At 41.6% G+C, this 20,460-nt stretch overlaps 1 protein-coding gene and 1 long non-coding RNA gene across 7 annotated transcripts in view; one reads left to right on the top strand and one right to left on the bottom strand.

The window, feature by feature from the left end:
- The window catches only part of LOC125633481 (uncharacterized), a 266,677-nt gene that overhangs the window by 22,475 nt on the left and 223,742 nt on the right, over nucleotides 1-20,460 (bottom strand). The window lies entirely within an intron of this gene.
- PUS10 (pseudouridine synthase 10) overlaps nucleotides 1-20,460 on the top strand; it is an 85,149-nt gene that overhangs the window by 11,558 nt on the left and 53,131 nt on the right. For 4 of the 6 annotated variants that reach the window (XM_075127202.1, XM_048842799.2, XM_048842800.2 and 1 more), the window contains 2 exons: nucleotides 12,491-12,757; nucleotides 19,116-19,202. In XM_075127202.1, the coding sequence (XP_074983303.1) occupies nucleotides 12,491-12,757; nucleotides 19,116-19,202 (354 nt within the window). Of the gene's footprint in view, nucleotides 1-10,849; nucleotides 11,044-12,490; nucleotides 12,758-19,115; nucleotides 19,203-20,460 lie in introns of those variants that run through there. The other 2 variants (XM_048842802.2, XM_075127204.1) reach the window with 2 other exon arrangements.

The following is a 20,460-nucleotide window of genomic DNA, read 5'->3' as shown; positions in this document are numbered from 1 at the left end:
GCCACTTTTACAGCTGCCACTCTCAGCACCGAGGTCTCCTGCTGAGGTCTCCTGCCTCCCTTGCAGTGCCTAGCTCAGGGGCTCCTACTCTGCGGAGCCAGCTTGTGCCCCCGGGACACCCTTCGGTGCATCAGTAGACGGCCTTCACCAGCTACACCGGCTCCGACTTCTGGTCACTCAGCTCCATCGCAGTTTTTACAGCCAGAGGATTTAAGGGTGTCCCATGCCCCTGACTTTCCTCTTCTCAGCACCAGCCTATCACCGAGACCTTTAGCACCCTACCTTCAGTACTCCTCTACCACTACAAGCCCCTCCAATGAAGTGTGGGAGGATGAGGAAGAGGAATACGATGACCAGATGTTTTCTCTCAATACTCTCCCCAGAGTCAGTTACCGACATCTGGGAGATGCATTTCAGCACGATCTCCATATCCTCAAGGCTATCCACACTGGTATGGCAATCCCTGGATGGGACCACCTATGCTCCCCCCCACCCCCCGGGGGCAATGGCCACACTGGGGTCCATGGACCTACACCGCACCACACTCGGGTCTTCCACGGGCTGCCTGGAGGAAAGCTGTCTGACCCTCCCCACTGCCTGCTTACACTGAAACCTAGATAAGACCTAAAGTGGCCGCCACCCCTACAGAGGACACTGCCCCACACATCTCTTCTATAGTGATAACATCACAAGACACCATGATACCGCCACCACCTCCTGCTACTGATGAACTCGCTCACTTTCAAGAATTGTGTCACAGAGTAGCAGAAGAGCTCAGTATTACCCTGGAGGAGGTACCTGAAACACACCATGAGCTTACCGACATCCTGCAAGCTACGACCTCCTCCAAAATAGCCCAACCAATAAATGGGGCCATTATGGAACCTGCTAAAACTATTTGGCAGATCCCAGCTACAATAACACCCACTAGCAAGAGATTAGACCTAAAATATTTTGTTCCATCTAAGGGTTCAGAGTTTCTATTTACGCACCCCTCACCTAATTCTCTTGTGGTTGACAGGGCCAATCAGAAAAACAAATACCCAACACTTCCGCTCCACTCCATCAGACAAAGATAACAAGAGACTGGACTCCTTTGGCCGCAAAGTGTATTCTTCTTCCACTTTGCAATTAAGAGTAGCGAACTATGCAGCGCTGTCATAAATATAAAGGGAAGGGTAACCACCTTTCTGTATACAGTGCTATAAAATCCCTCCTGGCCAGAGGCAACATCCTGTTACCTGTAAAGGGTTAAGAAGCTCAGCTAACCTGGCTGGAACCTGACCCAAAGGACCAATAAGGGAACAAGATACTTTCAAATCTTGGGGGGGAGGAAAGGCTTTTGTTTGTGCTCTTTGTTTACGTGTTTGTTCTCTCTTGGGACTGAGAGAGGCCAGACAGGAATCCATCTTCTCCAACCCAGCCTAATCCAAGTCTCCAATATTGCAACCAATATAGGTAAGCCAGGCAAGGCTGATTAGTTTATGTTTTGTTTTATGTGAATTTTCCCTGTGTTAAGAGGGAGGTTTATTCCTGTTTTCTGTAACTTTAAGGTTTTTCCCAGAGGGGGATCCTCTGTGTTTTGAATCTGAATACTCTGTAAAGTATTTTTCATCCTGATTTTACAGAGGTGATTCTTTTACCTTTTCTTTAATTAAAATTCTTCTTTTAAGAACCTGATTGCTTTTTCATTGTTCTTAAGATCCAAGGGTTTGGGTTTGTGTTCACCTGTTCAAATTGGTGAGGATTATTATGAAGCCTTCCCAAGGAAAGGGGGTGTAGGGCTGGGGAGGATATTTTGGGGAAAGACGTCTCCAAGTGGGCTCTTTCCCTGTTTTGTTTAAAACGCTTGGTGGTGGCAGCATACTGTTCAAGGCCAAGGCAAAGTTTGTACCTTGGGGAAATTTTTAACCTAAGCTGGTAAGAATAAGCTTAGGGGGTCTTTCATGCAGGTCCCCACATCTGTACCCTAGAGTTCAGAATGGGGAAGGAACCCTGACAGGCGCTCTTAGCAAAATATGACCACAAAAATTATGCTAAGGTAATGCAATTTATTGATGATGTCTCGGAGGATAAACGACAACCATTTAAAGCAGTGGTGTCCGAGGGCCAATTGATCCCCCGCACAGCTCTTCAAGCTGCCCTCGATGCTGCGGATGCAGCGGCCAGATCCACAGCCACGGCTGTCGTCATGCAGCGGTCCTCATGGCTTGCTTCTTCCTCCTTTCCGAAGGAGATACAGAATATGGTCAAAGATCTCCCTTTCGATGGAGACAAGCTCTTCACCGCTACAACCAATGGGGTCCTTCACTCCATGAAGGATTCCCGTGCCATGCTCTGATCTTAGGCATCCAAACACCTGCCACAAAGAAGAGACAATATAGATATCAGCCATACCAATGACCACGTTACCATACCTTTGCTCAGCATCTTTCAGACAATAAGATACACAACAACAACAATGACATAGGCCCAGGAACCAATGACGTCGCCCTCCGCAAACAACGGTGACCCACCCTCCTAACCCAAATAAACAAATTTGAAGTCTTCGTCGAGGGTTTAGAAAACCTCGCACCCTCTCCAGCACCAACTCCAACCAACCATTTTTTTGGACACCGTTTGCGTCCATTCCTGGCCAACTGGCAAACCATCACTACGGACAGATAGATCCTGGAAATCATTAGATTGGGTTATGCCATCACCTTCCTCTCCTTACCTCCCACCCACCCTCCCACCCCGTCCCTCTTCAGGGACCCCTCTCATGAACAGGAGGTACAACATCTCATACATCTTTGTCAGGAGGTACAACATCTCATACATCTCAGAGCAATAGAGGAGGTACCCCCTCAACACAGAGGGAAAGTGTTTTACTCCCACTACTTCTTGACGGAAAACAAAAGCGGCAGTTGTCGCCCTATCCTCGATCTTCTATGTTTGGACAAAAAGAAAAGGAGTACTTGTGGCACCTTAGAGACTAACCAATTTATTTGAGCATGAGCTTTCGTGAGCTACAGCTCACTTCATCAGCTGTAGCTCACGAAAGCTCATGCTCAAATAAATTGGTTAGTCTCTAAGGTGCCACAAGTACTCCTTTTCTTTTTGCGAATACAGACTAACACGGCTGTTCCTCTGAAACCTGTCATTATGTTTGGACAAGTTCATCAAGAAACAGAAATTCCGGATGGTTACTCTCCCAATGATAATTCTGGATTGGTTTTCAACCCTCGACCTCCAAGATGCATATTTCCATGTCTCTAGCCACCCTGCCCATTGATGTTTCCTCAGATTTGCTGTGGGAGCGCAACACTACCGTACAGGGTCCTCCCTTTTGGCCTTTCCGCTGCACCACGTGTCTTCTCCAAGGTGCTAGCAGTTGTAATGGCACATCTCAGGAAAAAAGGAATCCTCATATTTCCTTACCTGGATGATTGTCTCCTCAAGTCTCCCACTCAGATAGAAGCGAACCATGCAATTCTTGCAACCCTTCACTGCTTCCGCACCTTGGGCCTGCAAATAAACAAAAACAAATCTACCGTACAACCTACCCAACAAATCGCCTTCATCGGCCCCCACCTCGATTCCACAACCAGTCTTGCATCTCTCCCTCAGGACAGATTCCACACAATGGGCATCCTGATTACCCAGATACGTGCCAGACCACAGACTACAGTCCGAGACTCCCTACAGCTCTTAGGACATATGGCCGCTTGCACATTTATGGTCGCAAATGCTCGCCTGTACATGCGATGCCTTCAGGGTTGGCTAGCCACAGTATACAAACCAAACAAGCATAGGCTAAACAGGTTACTAACTATGCCCCAGAAAGTCAATGACTCAGTCCTCTGGTGGACTTCTCCCATCAACCTCTGCACCGGGATTCCCTTCTGACAAGATCCCCCTTCAATTACCATCACCACAGATGCATCCCTCACAGGATGGGGAGCACACATCGGCCACCTCACCACTCAGGGTCTCTGGGCCACTTCAGAAACCAGGCTTCACATAAATTTGCTAGAGGTCCAAGCTGTACACAATACCTGCCTCCATTTCCTTCCCATCATCCAAAACCACGGAATTTGAATAATGACCGACAACATCGCTTGCATGTTTTATGTCAACAGACGGTGGAGCCCGATCACACTCCTTTTGCACAGAGGCAGTAAAACTTGGGAACTGGTGCCTTCAACACAACATCCATATTTCTGCCTCATACCTGCTGGGTTCGCAGAATACCACCGCAGACAAGCTCAGCCGATCATTCCCCTTACAGCACGAGTGGGAACTCAATGACACCATTCTTTCCAACATTTTCCAGACCTGGGGTTATCCCCAACTGGATCTATTCACCACAGCAACAAACAAAAAATGCCTGACATTCTGCTCCAGAACAGGCCTGGGGAAACAGTCACGATGGAATACCTTTATGCTCCCTTGGACCAAGACTCTCATGTACATGTTCCCACCAATGCCTCTATTGCACAGAGTAATTCTGAAGATACAAACAGACAGAGTCAACATCATTTTCATAGCCACAGCGTGGCCAAGACAACCGTGGTACCCCTTTCTCCTGCACGTCGGTCAAGCCACCCATTCCCCTTCCACCACTCGGCAACCTCCTATCACAATGCAGGGGACAAGTATTTCACCCTGATGTACAAACTCTCCACCTGGGGGCCTAGCTGATCAATGGTTCTTCAATGCGGAATTAACATGTTCGGACCAAGTACGCACTGTCTTGCTACAAGGAAGAACACACAACACGCGCACTACCTTCCTACATAAATGGAAACGGTTCACATCTTGGTGCGCTGGCAAACAGACCTCTCCAGTTTCTGCTTCACTTCCACTGATACTGGATTACCTGTTACACCTTAAAACATCTGACCTCTCTACGAGCTCACTCAAGGTCCACCTCGCGGCAGTCACCGCCTTTCACCATAAGGTTGACAACGTAACCGTCTTTGTCCATCCAATCACCAAAAGGTTCCTGAAGGGCATGCAGACGTTATACCCGGATGTGAAACTGCCTGCTGCACCTTGGGATTTACACCTAGTCCTCAAAGCCCTGATGGATACACCCTTTGAACTGATGGCTACCTGCTCCCTTGTCCACCTATCCATGAAGACCGCCTTCCTCATAGCAATCACGTCTGCCAGACGAGTAGGAGAAATGGGGGCGCTTATGGCGGACCCTCTGTATACCACGTTCTTCCACAATAAGGTCATACTCTGCATGCATCCAAGGTTCTTACCTAAGATACACTCTTCCTTTCACCTCAGAGAACCTATACACCTTTCAACATTTTTCCCAAAACCTCATGCTAATGCCTTTGAAACGACAATGCACACTCTTGATGTATGCAGAGCATTATCCTTTTACCTGGATAGAATGAAACCATTTAGGAAAACCCCTAGACTTTTTGTCTCTACTACTTGGCACTCACAAGGAAATGCTGTCTCTACACAGAGACTTTCCAAATGGATTGTTGACTGCATACGCCTTTGTTACCAACTCAGGCAAATACAACCTCCTACATCAATTAGAACACACTCTACCAAAGCTGTCTCCACCTCCATGGCCTTTCTCCGTAATGTCCCACTGTCTGACATATGCAAGGCAGCTACCTGGGCATCGAAACTTACCTTCGCTAATCACTATGCTCTCATTCACACTGTAGCAACTGACACCAGATTAGATAGAGCTGTCTTGTCAACACCTTCGTGCCTCCTCCGAAGTCCCAACCATCCTAAGGGATACTGCTTTTCAGTCACCTGAAGTGGAGCACCCACAGGGACATCTCTTTCTCAAAGAGGTTACTCACCCTGTGCAGTAACTGATGTTCTTCTAGATGAGTGTCCCTGTGGGTGCTCCAGTACCCGCCCTCCTCCCCTCTACTTTGGAATTTGTAACACACTCCGTTGTTGAGAAGGAACTGAGGAGCCCGGGCTGTGCATGCGCTATTAGAACACTGACTGCTCGAGAGGCAGGCACAGCGTGTGCACAACCCGTAGGGGTACTGCTGTAGAAATCTCCAATCGAGGGCGCTGGGACGCACCTTGACCTGAAGTGGAGCACCCCCAGGGACACTCATCTCGAAGAACGTCAGTTACTGTACAGGGTGAGTAACCTCCTCTTAATATCACAGGGCCTGGCTTGGGGACATACTTTCAGTTTATCATCAAACACACATTCTTCGAATGGCTGCATGCCAGGCCCACAATTTAGAGTCAATATGGCCACAAGCTGGACACCACTGCTCTAAACTACCCTCTTTGATGGTATCTGTTCTCTTCTGATTTTCCTCAGTTCTTACTGGCTACTCCATTAGCCTTTTCTCTTATGTCTCTCTATCTGCATCTCTGTTCCTGTTCATTGGCATCCCTCTGGTTCTGTGTTTGGCCCTGTTCTTTTTTTCTCTATACTGTTTGTCTCAGAAAGGTCATCCCCTTCCCTTGGAGCTTCCATATGCAGGTGATTTCCAGATCTACCTCTCCACCCTCATACACTCCTCCTTCTTCCAGATTTCTCTAACTGTTCCTCTAGGACGGTGGTTCTCAACCAGGTACGTGTACCCCTGGGCATACGCAGAGGTCTTCCAGGGGCGTACATCAACTCATCTAAACATTTGCCTAGGTTTGCAACAGGTTACATTAAAAGCACTAGCGAAGTCAGTACAAACTAAAATTTCATACAGACAACAACTTGTTTTATATTGCTCTATGTACTATACACTGAAATGTAAGTATAATATTTATGTTTCAGTTGATTTATTTTATAATTATATGGTAAAAATGAGAAAGTAAGCAATTTTTCCGAAATAGTGTGCTTTTGTATTTTATGTCTCATTTTGTAAGCAAGTAGTTTTTAAGTGAGGTGTAACTTGGGGGTACACAAGACAAGTCAGACTCCTGAAAAAAAGTACAGTAGTCTGGAAAGGTTGAGAGCCACTGCTCCAGGATGTCTCACCACTCAAACTCTCCAAAACTGAACTTGCTTATCTTTGCTTCAGATCCGTCTCCCTTCTGTTTCCATTGACAACTCCAGGATCCTTTACTTCAGAGACTCAGAATGTTGGTGTCGTCTATGAGTTTTCTCTCTCCTCTTCTCCCCGCATCTAGTCACTCACTGAGTTCCAACACTTCTTCCCTGTCTCTGCTCCTGCAAAATTTGTCCATGCATTAGTCAACTTGATAACTAATCTCTCTCTGTACTACCCACCCTTCACCTCTCTCCACACATCCCAATCCAAAATCTAAAGTCTTCTTCCACTTCTATTGCTCTGACCCTGTCATCATCACACACTTGAATCCCTTTCTTGGCCGCCTTTCTCTTATATCAAATCCAAACTCCTCCTCCCAAGATGGTTTGATTTAAATCAAAGCAATTTAAATCACTGATTTGACTCATGATTTAAATCAGCAAGCAGGAAAACTTGACTTAAATCATCAATTTTAATCATTTTGCATTTGTACTTTTAGTTATTTTCCAAAAGAAAGGTATGATTCTCATTAATATCCATTAAAATGTGGATTTGCAACTAAATAAAGGCTTTACACTAAATTTGGTGCTTCTCCTTGCTAACTTGGAGGAAACACTATATCTGTACATATTTACTTAAGCAATTATATAGCTGTCAAGCTTCCTTCCCCACTCTGAACTCTAGGGTACAGATGTGGGGACCTGCATGAAAGACCCCCTAAGCTTATTCTTACCAGCTTAGGTTAAAACTTCCCCAAGGTACAAACTTTGCCTTGGCCTTGAACAGTATGCTGCCACAACCAAGCGTTTTAAACAAAGAACAGAGAAAGAGCCCACTTGGAGACATCTTTCCCCAAAATATCTCCCCCAAACCCTACACCCCCTTTCCTTGGGAAGGCTTGCTAATGATCCTCACCAATTGGTACAGGTGAACGCAGACCCAAACCCTTGGATCTTAAGAACAATGAAAAAGCAATCAGGTTCTTAAAAGAAGAATTTTAATTAAAGAAAAAGTAAAAGAATCACCTCTGTAAAATCAGGATGTTAAATACCTTACAGGGTAATCAGATTCAAAACATAGAGAATCCCTCTCGGCAAAACCTTAAGTTACAAAAAGACACAAAACAGGAATATAAATTCCCTCCAGCACAGCTTATTTTACAAGCCACTAAACAAAAGAAAATCTAACGCATTTTCTAGCTAGATTACTTACTAACTTTACAGGAGTTGTAAGGCTTGCATTCCTGATCTGTTCCCGGCAAAAGCATCACACAGACAGCCCAAACCTTTTATTCCCCCCACTCCAGATTTGAAAGAATCTTGTCTCCTCATTGCCCATTTTGGGTCAGGTGCCAGTGGGATTACCTTAGCTTCTTAACCCTTTACAGGTGAAAAGATTTTGCCTCTGGCTAGGAGGTATTTTATAACACTGTATACAGAAAGGTGGTTACCCTTTCCTTTATATTTATGACAATAGCTATTCAGATTCTTAATTTTTACATTTTTATTATGTTAGAAAATGGTGATTGATGCATTTCTTATTTACTAGATGATAAATCACAAATAAAAAATTAATGTCAAGCTGTATTTGGATAGAAATTAAGATGAAATTAAAATGTCCCAAACCAACATTTTAATTTTTTTATTAAATAAAACTACCTTAAATGTGCTGTATATATAAGAAAAGTTTTATTAAAAAATTATCATAATATATTTTGCATTTAAAACTAACTTATTAAACAAAGAAAATATTATCTGTAGTTAGTGAACTGAACTGATTGTTTCTGGTCACCATGTCCTTCAAGATTTTAGAACTAGTAGGTCTCATCCTCTCACACCTCATTTTTATTCATAGATTGGAAGAAGAAAACAAGCTTTCCAGCTTTTTCATCTTCTAATTAGCTTCTTAACTTTGAATGAATTAATCATTGAATTGTACTAGTTGAATAAACTGAAATGAAAAAAAAATACTCTCTGCATCCGCATAAGAAGTTATGGATGTCAAAATCTAGTTTAGCGCTTCAGCAAACTCTGGTTCCAGGTGATCAGCCAGGGGCTTCCATCAGTTCAATGGTTAGACTTTCTTTAAAATTTGACAGCAAACATGTACTACTTAATATTGTTTCTGTATTTAATTTAAATGATTTTTAACATATTATAAAAAGTTTAGGCCTTAACTCAGGTTGTCAATTTCAAATTTAATTGTAACTAGGTTTACTTCTAAAAAATTAACTTTTATTTCATTTAAATTAAAAAAATTGATAAATAAAATAGGATATTTTTGATTTTAAAAAATCATTGATTTTTATCCACCCTGCCTCCTCCTTGTTTACAAAGTCTTATCTCATTTACCCTCCGCCTACATCTGTGTTAATTTCCTTTTTCTCCTCTAATTGTTCTATCCATCTCTCCTCATAATCATCTTTCCTTACTATTCCCGTGTATCCTCCCACTCCCAGGTGAATTCATGCCTCCCCTCTGCTTGAAATAGTTTTTCACTTCTTGTCTGTCAGTCTTCTCATCTCTCTCTCTTTACTGTTTCAAATTCCTCCTTAAAACCCAATTTGTCAAGGAATCCTCTACTCCAGTGCTGTCCACACCCTCCCTTATTTACACTATTGTCCTGTGTTATGTCTGTCTTAAACACTATTGTGGCTCTCAATACCTAGCTCCTAACATCAGTAGATCTCAAAGTGCTTTACAAAGAATTTCAGTGTCATTATTCCCATTTTACACATAGGGAAACTGAGGCAGGGAGCACTGAAGTGATTTGCTCATAGTCACCCAGTAGGCTAGTTGTAGAGCCAGGAGTTAGATCCCACGTCTCCTGAGTTCTGTACAGTGCCCAGTCCTCTGGGCCACATTGACGAGGTGAACTATTGTGCCTGCACACTATCAGTTGCAGGATCAGGTCCTTAGAAAATTAAACTGTTTGGGACAAGGAACATGCCTCAGTCTTTGAAGTCCCATGTAAGTTTATTTCACTGTCTTAAGTGATTAATGATAATAGTTTGAGTTAATGACCTTGCTGAGAGAATGATTCTAAACCTTTAAATTGAAAATGTTATTGTTCCAAGAGAAAGTTGTTTATAGAACTTAAAGCCACCAGTTTGTCTGTCCTAAGGTAGCATTGTGGAGGCAGGACTCTCCGCCCCTTGACAAAAGTCTGAGCTCTGGGGAAGATAAGATGAGTCTGGGTCACATGTGTGTATTTATAAAATTTAAACTATAGGGCTAGCCTGCTTGATTGCCTATATATTTTTTCTTATGGATTTCTTATTTTCTTGTGGGTTTGATTATTTGTTTTATTCTAATCGATTAATAGGTTTATATTAAAGTATTTTGGCTGTAACACAGGGAACCTACAGGCCACATTCTATAGGTTGAGCTTAAGCAAAGTTAGCATACATATGTTCGGGACCTTTCACCTATATAGGTGGTGATGAGAGAAAGCATAAGGTCCATATATGGATGCGACCTTTAACATAGATAGATAAAGGATACGTAGAGGTAGGTTGGCATGGGGGGCTTCCTAAATTCAGACCCTCTGTAAATTTAACAGGAACACCACAAGGAAAGAACCAAAATAACCGGGTAGGACAGAAATAACAAATGTGAGAATGATCTGATGTCATTAATATGTATGTATATGTCATCAATATGTACAAACATACCAGCCTGTGGTAGCCTAACATTTTGTGGTTGAGGAAACTAAGTTTGGACATAGAAGGAGGGCCTGAGTGCTCGAGCTCTATAAGAGCGGTGACCCACCATGCCAAGGAAGCTTCTAAGGTTCTAAGCTTGAGGGGTTATATTAGTATACTATTCAAGCTTCAAGCCTTCTTTGTTTATTAGTCCATTAGTCTGTTAGTGCTTAACTGTAAGTTTTAGGTCAGTTAGTTAAGTAAAACTCTAAGTTAGCTTCAATAGCTTTTAGCTCTTTAGCTTCTCCTAAGCTTTGCACCTCCCACGCAAGAATTGAGGAACCTGGACCAGAAGTCTCTTGGCATGCCAGAGGCGAGGCTGGTTCTTTGTCTCTTACAACCAGGGTATCAAGGAAGAGTGTGAGTATATTAATCAAAAGCGTTATGGTATATAATGGCACATGTATCTCTAGAATAATATTATTGCCTTTGTAACTCTGATTATTTTACTTTTTGATTATTATTCCATTTATCTCAATAAAAGTCTTTAAGGCTACATTTATCTCAGTGTGTGTGTCCTTTCATACATCCCAACGGTCCTTGCGAACTCTGTAGCCTGATTTTGGGACAAGAACCTTATTATCTTCTGATCAGATTAATTAGTGAGCCTATAACCCATATTATCCAAATTAATAATATTAACATCCTAAAATCAGGCAACAAAAAACATGCACAGGAAATATGGTAGCTATGCCAGAAAATGTATATCAATCAAGATTTCCAAGTGCTTAAAATAATTAAGCCTCACAAATCCACTGAGTTAGGACTCTCTATTTGCTAGTATTTATAACTCATTGCAAATGGAGATGTTGTGACACAGGGGAAGTTAAGTGACTTGCCCAAGGTCACACAGCAAGTCTGGTTGAACCAGAAATAGAATGCAGAACCTCTGACTCCCAATCCCATGATCTAGCTACTAGACAAAACTGCATTTCTTCCTCCTGAAAGATATGGCAAAACCTTACTAATTCATTACCAATGTAAATTATTAAATTTTGGGAATTAGTGGGTAAGCCAAACTAATGTGATTTTAAAAAAAATAAATTAATGATACTGCATCTCAAAATATAATTTTATTGCAAGGGTTGTTTAGTTGTAACTATGTATGTAGTAGTGTATTAGTTATTGCACATAAATTTTATTTATAAATTTTAGTGTATTATTGTAGACTTTAAATTTTTTGAAGTCTGTGTGATATGAGATCTCATTGCAGTACATATTATTTCACCTTCATTGAGAAGTTGCATGAGTCTGCTAATTTTTTCAGAGGGAATTATTAGGTCTGTAGATTAACGAACTGAGAATTAATGAGATTCTACTGTAATTATTGGACAATAAAATGGATATGCTAAATGGCAACATAATCTAAGTTACACAGGACTTAGTTTTCAGAAGTGGTGAGCACCTACAGCCTCCGCTGAGTTCAGCTGGAGTTATGGATACACAGGACTTCTGAAAATCAGAGCCATAGTAAAGAACTTCTACTGTTATTTACATAATATAAAGAAATCTGTTGTCTGTTCAGCAAAATTTAATTTATCTGTGTATCATTTACAGTTGTAATATTTTAACTTGGAGTTTTTGAATTCTGCAAATAAATCTTTCTACACAGATTATGAAAAGCTAGTAATTATATGCACTATTTAAAGCTAAACTAGAACAGTTAATATCACCTTTTGGAACTGGAGTTATTGGTGCTTGTTGTAGGACCGCCTGCATAAATGAGTCTTACACATAGGAGGGAGAAGCTGTATGTTAGCTGTGAAGCAAACACACACATTTTACGGTTCATTTCTTTGTTGTTTAGGATTTGCTTAGAGAGCTTCATGAATTCCTGGAGTACAATAAAGAAAAAGAGGACAGATTTTGTTGTGAAATAGCTGACCCCCCATGTAAGAGAATCAGACTTGAGAACATGGGAGAAGGGGCTGAGGATTTGAATCAAAATGGGGCCCTCCAGCAGACCCCTGTGGCAGATGATGTAAATGTTGCTATGGCGAACTCTACTCTGAAGGTTTGCAATGTGTGCTTGGGAATTCTTCAGGAGTTCTGCGAGACAGATTTTGTTAAGAAGGTAAGTGATCTTTTCCTACTTTGTAGACACATTTTTCTATGAACTGTTAAATGTGTGTTTGGTAGAATCCTGCAATGCAAACCCTGTGATCTAGTTGTTGTTGTTTTTTTAAATCATTAATCAGGTTCAGTCCCATATGTAGTTGAGTGGCTCCATCTAGATTTAAAATACTCTGTGTAACTTAAATCAAGAGCAGATGGGAAAATGCTTCAGTTTGTTTCATCATCTGCAATTACTGATTTAACTACTTAAATAACACTACTGGTGTGGTGTCTGGGTACCTCATATACAGTCAACAAAGGGGAATTACCCTTGCGTTGCTCAAGATCATATTTTACCCTGGCCTTGCTATAATTTAACTAAAAAATCCTGAGAAAACAGGTGAACCTTCAACTGTCTCCTGAAGCTAATCTAACTCGGACAGACCTCCATGATCATGTTTCAAAAGCAAAGGGCTGACAGCAGTTCCATGGTACTTGCATACAGTTGCATGGTACTTGCATGCATATAGTACAATGTGGTTGTAGACGGTGAGCCCATCTTTACTTATGCTTTGTGACTGGAGAATAAATAAGGCATGAAATGCAGTTGATGGTGCTGTGCTGTTCAGCATTTCTCTTAGGTGCATATTTTTAATGGATAGAGGAGTTGTAAAAGAGTTGTTTCAAGGAATCCCTGTTGAGGTTACAGGGACAAACCATCCCGATGAGTCGAAAGAATAGTAAATATGTCAGGCGACCAGCTTGGCTTAACGGTGAAATCCTAGTGGATCTTAAACATAAAAAAGAAGCTCACAAGAAGTGGAAGGTTGGACATAAGACCAGGGAAGAGTATAAAAATATTGCTCGGGCATGTAGGAATGAAATCAAGAGGGCCAAATCGCACCTGGAGCTGCAGCTAGCAAGAGATGTCAAGAGTAACAACAACGGTTTCTTCAGGTATGTTGGCAACAAGAAGAAAGCCAAGGAACGTGTGGGCCCCTTAAGGAATGAGGGAGGCAACCTAGTGACAGAGGATGTGGAAAAAGCTAATGTACTCAATGTTTTTTTTGCCTCTGTCTTCACTAACAAGGTCAGCTCCCAGACTGCTGCGCTGGGCATCACAACATGGGGAGTAGATGGCCAGTCCTTTGTGGAGAAAGAGGTGGTTAGGGACTCTTTAGAAAAGCTGGACGTGCACAAATCCATGGGGCCGGACGAGTTGCATCCGAGAGTGCTAAAGGAATTGGCGGCTGTGATTGCAGAGCCATTGGCCATTATCTTTGAAAACTCGTGGCGAACGGGGGAAGTCCCAGATGACTGGAAAAAGGCTAATGTAGTGCCAATCTTTAAAAAAGGGAAGAAGGAGGATCCTGGAAACTACAGGCCAGTCAGCCTCACCTCAGTCCCCGGAAAAATCATGGAGCAGGTCCTCAAGGAATCAATCCTGAAGCACTTACATGAGAGGAAAGTGATCAGGAACAGTCAGCATGGATTCACCAAGGGAAGGTCATGCCTGACTAATCTAATCGCCTTCTTTGATGAGATTACTGGTTCTGTGGATGAAGGGAAAGCAGTGGATGTATTGTTTCTTGACTTTAGCAAAGCTTTTGACACGGTCTCCCACAGTATTCTTGTCAGCAAGTTAAAGAAGTACGGGCTGGATGAATGCACTATAAGGTGGGTAGAAAGTTGGCTAGATTGTCAGGCTCAATGGGTAGTGATCAATGGCTCCATGTCTAGTTGGCAGCCGGTGTCAAGTGGAGTGCCCCAAGGGTCGGTCCTGGGGCCGGTTTTGTTCAATATCTTCATAAATGATCTGGAGGATGGTGTGGATTGCACTCTCAGCAAATTTGCAGATGATACTAAACTGGGAGGAGTGGTTGATATGCTGGAGGGCAGGGATAAGATACAGAGGGACCTAGACAAATTGGAGGATTGGGCCAAAAGAAATCTGATGAGATTCAATAAGGATAAGTGCAGGGTCCTGCACTTAGGACGGAAGAACCCAATGCACAGCTACAGACTAGGGACCGAATGGCTAGGCAGCAGTTCAGCAGAAAAGGACCTAGGGTTGACAGTGGACGAGAAGTTGGATATGAGTCAGCAGGGTGCCCTTGTTGCCAAGAAGGCCAATGGCATTTTGGGATGTATAAGTAGGGGCATAGCGAGCAGATCAAGGGACGTGATCGTTCCCCTCTATTCGACATTGGTGAGGCCTCATCTGGAGTACTGTGTCCAGTTTTGGGCCCCACACTACAAGAAGGATGTGGATAAATTGGAAAGAGTCCAGCGAAGGGCAACAAAAATGATTAGGGGTCTGGAACACATGACTTATGAGGAGAGGCTGAGGGAACTGGGATTGTTTAGTCTGCAGAAGAGAAGAATGAGAGGGGATTTGATAGCTGCTTTCAACTACCTGAGAGGTGGTTCCAGAGAGGATGGTTCTAGACTATTCTCAGTGGTAGAAGATGACAGGACAAGGAGTAATGGTCTCAAGTTGCAGTGGGGGAGGTTTAGGTTGGATATTAGGAAAAACTTCTTCACTAGGAGGGTGGTGAAACACTGGAATGCATTACCTAGGGAGGTGGTAGAATCTCCTTCCTTAGAAGTTTTTAAGGTCAGGCTTGACAAAGCCCTGGCTGGGATGATTTAATTGGGGATTGGTCCTGCTTTGAGCAGGGGGTTGGTCTAGATGACCTTCTGAGGTCCCTTCCAACCCTGATATTCTATGATTCTATGGTAGCAGCATGAATCGCCCTTATAATGTATTCTTATCTTTAGGAAGCCACAGACTAAGGGAAAATGTTAAGTAATTTGGTGGTACAAAAGACTATAAGCATAAAAGTTATAAGAGAGAATATGATTATGAATTAGGGAAAAAGATAGAGTGAAGAGCATTGTAAACACTATAAATGAAGGATAAAATTGCTTGGGTAACAGAGTGAAATGTGCAGGGGGGTTTTCAAAAATTAAGAAAATAAGACTAGTTGATTTAGTAGAATGAACATTGGATTCAGCATAGCCAATAAACTGGGACCAGTTAGAATTGTGCAGTTTCTATTGTTACAGTGAATGAGTTTGTTCCTTAGGCAAAATACCTTCTACATTATGGACCAGATTTTTAGTGTTGGCTTTTTAAAGTTATGCCATTGAGTGGCAATAGAAAACCTGACAGCAATTGATTAAAAAACAGCCAAGACTGATTCTTTCCTAAGAGAAACTCATTATCCTAACAGTGCAATTGACATACAGTATTGATTTTAATTGGAATGCTACCACTTGTTTTTAGAGAGATATGGTGGGGGAGGTAATATCTGTTATCGGACCAGCTTCTGCTGGTGAGAGAGACAAGTTTTCGATCTACACACAGCTCTTCAGGAGAAGTTGGTCCAATAAAAGATATTACCTCCCCCACTTTGTTTCTCTAATATCCTGGGACCAACATGGCTACAACACTGCGAGCAACCATGTGTTTTTAACAGTTACCAAAATAAGTGGATTTTGGGACAATGCCCCCAAATATATCTGTGTAACTCCAGCAGAGGTGTGTAGCTAACAGCTCTGGTATTACACCAGCCAGTGCTTAATTGGAGTTACTTAAATATACAGTATCAGATATTTAACTAGCAGATACAGACTGAAGTTCTCAAGATTCTGAATTAGGGTTTCAGCTTAGATTCTGGAAAGACTTTGAGTATCAAAATAACTCATCAAAAGTGTGTCTCTCTGTCTACTCCTTTTACTCATTCATTCCTTCTCTTTCCTCCCGCTCCTTGGACTTACCTTCCCTCCTCATTCATTCTGTGCTCCATGTACATTATTGCCTCCTTTTCACCACCTATCTGCTCCCTTTCACTCTTCATTTCTCCAGGAGGAAGGACAGGTAGGGACAGCTCAGAGGGAGGGACAGGTAGGGACAGCCCAGAGAAGAGCAGCTCCCTTCTCCAACAGGCACATGGTTATGTACAATGTCTGCCAGCAGGTTGCATGGCCATATAACCATGCAGCTTACAGGGACCCTTGCTCCTCATTCTCCCTTCACCTCATCCCATCTCTATCCCCCAGCACCTGTTCCCCATCCCAAAATTGTTACTACTTCTCTCCCAATAATCAGATACTCCCCTCCCTGCAGCTAAAGTCAGTTATAGCCCTGCTCCCAAAAATCAGTTGCTGCCATCCTTCTTCCTTCTCTATGTCAACTAGTCCTTGTCACACGCACCTCTGCATGGGGCTCTGTTGCTAGTGCTCTCCCATTCCTGGTGCTCTCTTAGACACCAGGCAACCTTTGCACAGATGGGTGGATAGGGTGGCGGAGAGGCAGCAGCAACCCTGATGGCTCCAGCAGCAGAAGGATAAGAAAAAGAACTGAAAATGTATTATTTTTAAGACTCTCTCATGACTTGTTGGGAGCAGACTCATGGTTTTCTAGTACTTAGGGTTGGCAGTATTTGAGGGGAGAGAGGAAGGGTGGTAGGGGCCGTGACAGTAACATGTGGGGGGATGGGTAGGAGATGTGCTGAGCGAGAGAGGAGAAGCAGCAGCAGCATTTGCTTTTGATTGCTGTTGGGATTTTCACTCCCCTTCCTCAGGCCTGGGCATTGGGGAGCAATGCTGGGATATTATTTTCCCAATTTGTGGGTGGGATACCACTGGGATTTCACTCTTCCTAGCAAGGAGAAGCAACAGTGGTAGTTGAGAGGAGAGGGAGCCCACAGGAGGTGAATAGTTGCCTCCTAAGGAAGGAGCTCACTTGTGCAACAGGCTACGCTCAATGTATGGGACCTGCCAAAGGAGGTAATGGCCGTGTATTCTGTACCTATGGTCATACTGGGTAAAAGAGAGAAAGATAGGAAAGACAAAGTCTGCCTGCTAGTTTTTTGTGTGACAAATTTAGTTGTTTAGTATTAAATAGAATAGAAATCTGGGCTCTGATGCTGCCTCTTATATTTGTAAAAAATTATACACTAATCTTGAGATAATGTAGGCATTTGCTTTTAAAATAAAAGATAAAGTATTTTATCTCGGGTAATTCATAATCTTCAAAGTAATAAAGTAATATGTTTGTGAGTGTACTATCCTAAGGACTTCTGCATTTGTGTTATTGTAGAATTGCAACAGCGAAAGATGAAATTAGACTATATTTGTTTCATTCCTCTACCACTGGGATTGTTCCCTTCAATAACTGTTATTTAGGCTTGCAAGGATTAGATATTTTTTTTTTGATAAATGTCAATTTCACTGTATATGCCCAAACCAATGAAAAAATATATCCATTAATAATAATCTGAATTTACAGATTGGCAAAGTAAGAAAAATGTTGCTTGAGAACTTATTAGAGTTTAATTTAAGGCTATTAACTCTGTATATTTGTGATGTGATATTGACAATTTGTGTTTTAATAGTTACAGAGTTTTAACTTTTTGAATTGCAGTGTCTGCTGCCATTAAATAATTACCAAGTGTTGCTCTGAAATATTCCTCTTAATGCATATTCTTTCTTAATGAATAGTAATATAAAAATAATGTACTGTAAGCAGTCACAGTAACAAATTGGGCCAGACTTTAGGCAAACCTAATTTAATGCATCAGAATTTTTTAAAATTAATCATAGCCTGTACATTAAAGTAGACCTAGTTAAAGTTCTAGAAGATTACCATGTTTTTGCTATTCCTTTCCAAAACTGGGTGTTTAAACAAGGTGGCCATTAGTGAAAAGTGAATGAAGTTCAAATAATTTAAAAGTCTATTTTACTAGGGTGCCTTGTGTGGGGCAACATAGATTCAGATCATGTAAGCTCCTTCACTGGAGGTTTTCAAAAGGAAGCAGCTGGATAGCTATCTGTTTTGGATGGTTTAGACCCAACAAATCCTGCACCTTGGCAGAGGGTTAGATTAGATGACCCTTGCGATCTCTTCTAACCCTGTGATTCTATGATTATCTGACTCCCTCTTCCCTCTAGCATTGCAATTTTGCACAGCGTTGAAAAATTTAGATCACTAAAAATTGAAAAAGAATGTTTAAACATAAACATCTATATTATCCATTGAAATTATTTAAAAAAATCTAATTCTGCCAAGCCTAGTCTTATTTTTATGATTAGCGTCAACATAAAATATTGAGTTGGGTTTCTTTTATAGTGGCGTAACAATGAGGGTATACAGTGACAATAATATAAAATCTGCCTGGAAGTTACAGTCCTTAAAGAAACCTAAAAAAAACCTGTCTCTAACTGGGTAGGATTTAGTGAGCTTATGGTCATTTTATATATGAATGTATACCAAAGAGTAATGTTATAGAAGATTTGCACTAGAATAAAGAATATTGTAAAAGACTATCAGTTTAACTCCCTTATTGAGGATTCATATCCTTCTCTTTTAGGTGTGCCAAAAGGTTAATTCTGCTGAGTACCAGTTTACTAGCTTTGTATTTTCTGTGTCGCTCCCACCACAGTTGTCTGTTAGAGAGGTAAGTGTTTACAGATACGTCTATTGACCATTGTAACTTAAACGTGTAAGAACAAAGAATGTGTCCTGGGAAGTGGAGAAGGCTTGCATTTCATTGATTTTGCTGCAGAATAAAATAGTACCTTTAAATATGCACTAAAAATAAAGAATAAGTTAAGCAATGTTACTTTTAACCAGGAAGTGTTCTTCAGAAATGATTAGAGAATGACTGTAGTCCTGCCAACTATTATTTTAATTAAAAAGATATTTGAATGACTCCAATATTCAGTGGATGAGTTTCTTTAAATCTGAAAACTAAAAGGAGTTTCTTCAAAACCTTTGTGTATAGTTCCCTTTGGTGAAGACATGAGCACTGCAGTGTGGATTTCTCGGGGAAGGAACAGCACAGCTGGTACCTTTCCTGAAATAGATGGTAATTGGTAGTGCAGAATACAAGTGAAAGAATTTGAAGATGAACTCTAGCTGTGTAGCACTGTAATAGAGGTAAAAGTACATATTTTAGTAGACTTCCTGGCTACTTGACTCATGTTTTGTGGGAAATCTAGATGAATGCAGCTGTGAAGTACTAAAATTTGTGAACAGTCTAGTCAAATTTGAACTGTTTACATTCCTATCCTCGTGTTTAGAAAATAGCAGAAAATGGACAGATGTGACACCCCAATAATTTTGGGCAAATCAACAGATTACAATATATAGTGGTAATTAAAACTATTGCTGTATTAAGTATATTAGTTACAATATGTTTTATAGTGTCCATCTGCCTTCTATTCTAAACTGGCATTGAGATTAACTGTTTTGAATGGCAACCTACAAATACTTAAGATAAATCTCTTCTTATCTAAGATAGAGTAAAATTTTTCAGTAAACATAGTGGGATGAAGGTCCTGGACATTAGTGATCATTAGAGAACCTGTGGCATTTTTAGTAAGATTAAGGGTATTATTTCTTGTATCTTGGGAAAATTCCAGTGTAGGTAAATACATAGGTCCAGATCCACAAAGGTACGTAGGTGCCTAAACCCCAGATTTAAGCACTTAAGTATTGAGTTTAGGCGGCTAAATCCCAGTTTTGGCTCCACTGCCTTCCACAAAACTCCTGCCAAACCCAGTAGGCATCTAAACTCATTCAGCACCTAAGTTTTCAGGGTAAAAGTTCCCTAATTTCTTCTTTGAGTAGATGCAGCAGTGTATTCCACTCAGTTGTGCACGCGCCCAGCTCATGAGAGCTGGAAAATTTTTCCTAGCCGTACACATAGTAGG

The sequence above is a fragment of the Caretta caretta genome, chromosome 3 (genome assembly GCF_965140235.1).
Source record: "Caretta caretta isolate rCarCar2 chromosome 3, rCarCar1.hap1, whole genome shotgun sequence".
In the NCBI taxonomy this organism is placed as follows: Eukaryota; Metazoa; Chordata; order Testudines; family Cheloniidae; genus Caretta; species Caretta caretta.
Note: the sequence above shows the minus strand (reverse complement) of the source record. Positions and strands in the feature narration are given on the sequence as shown.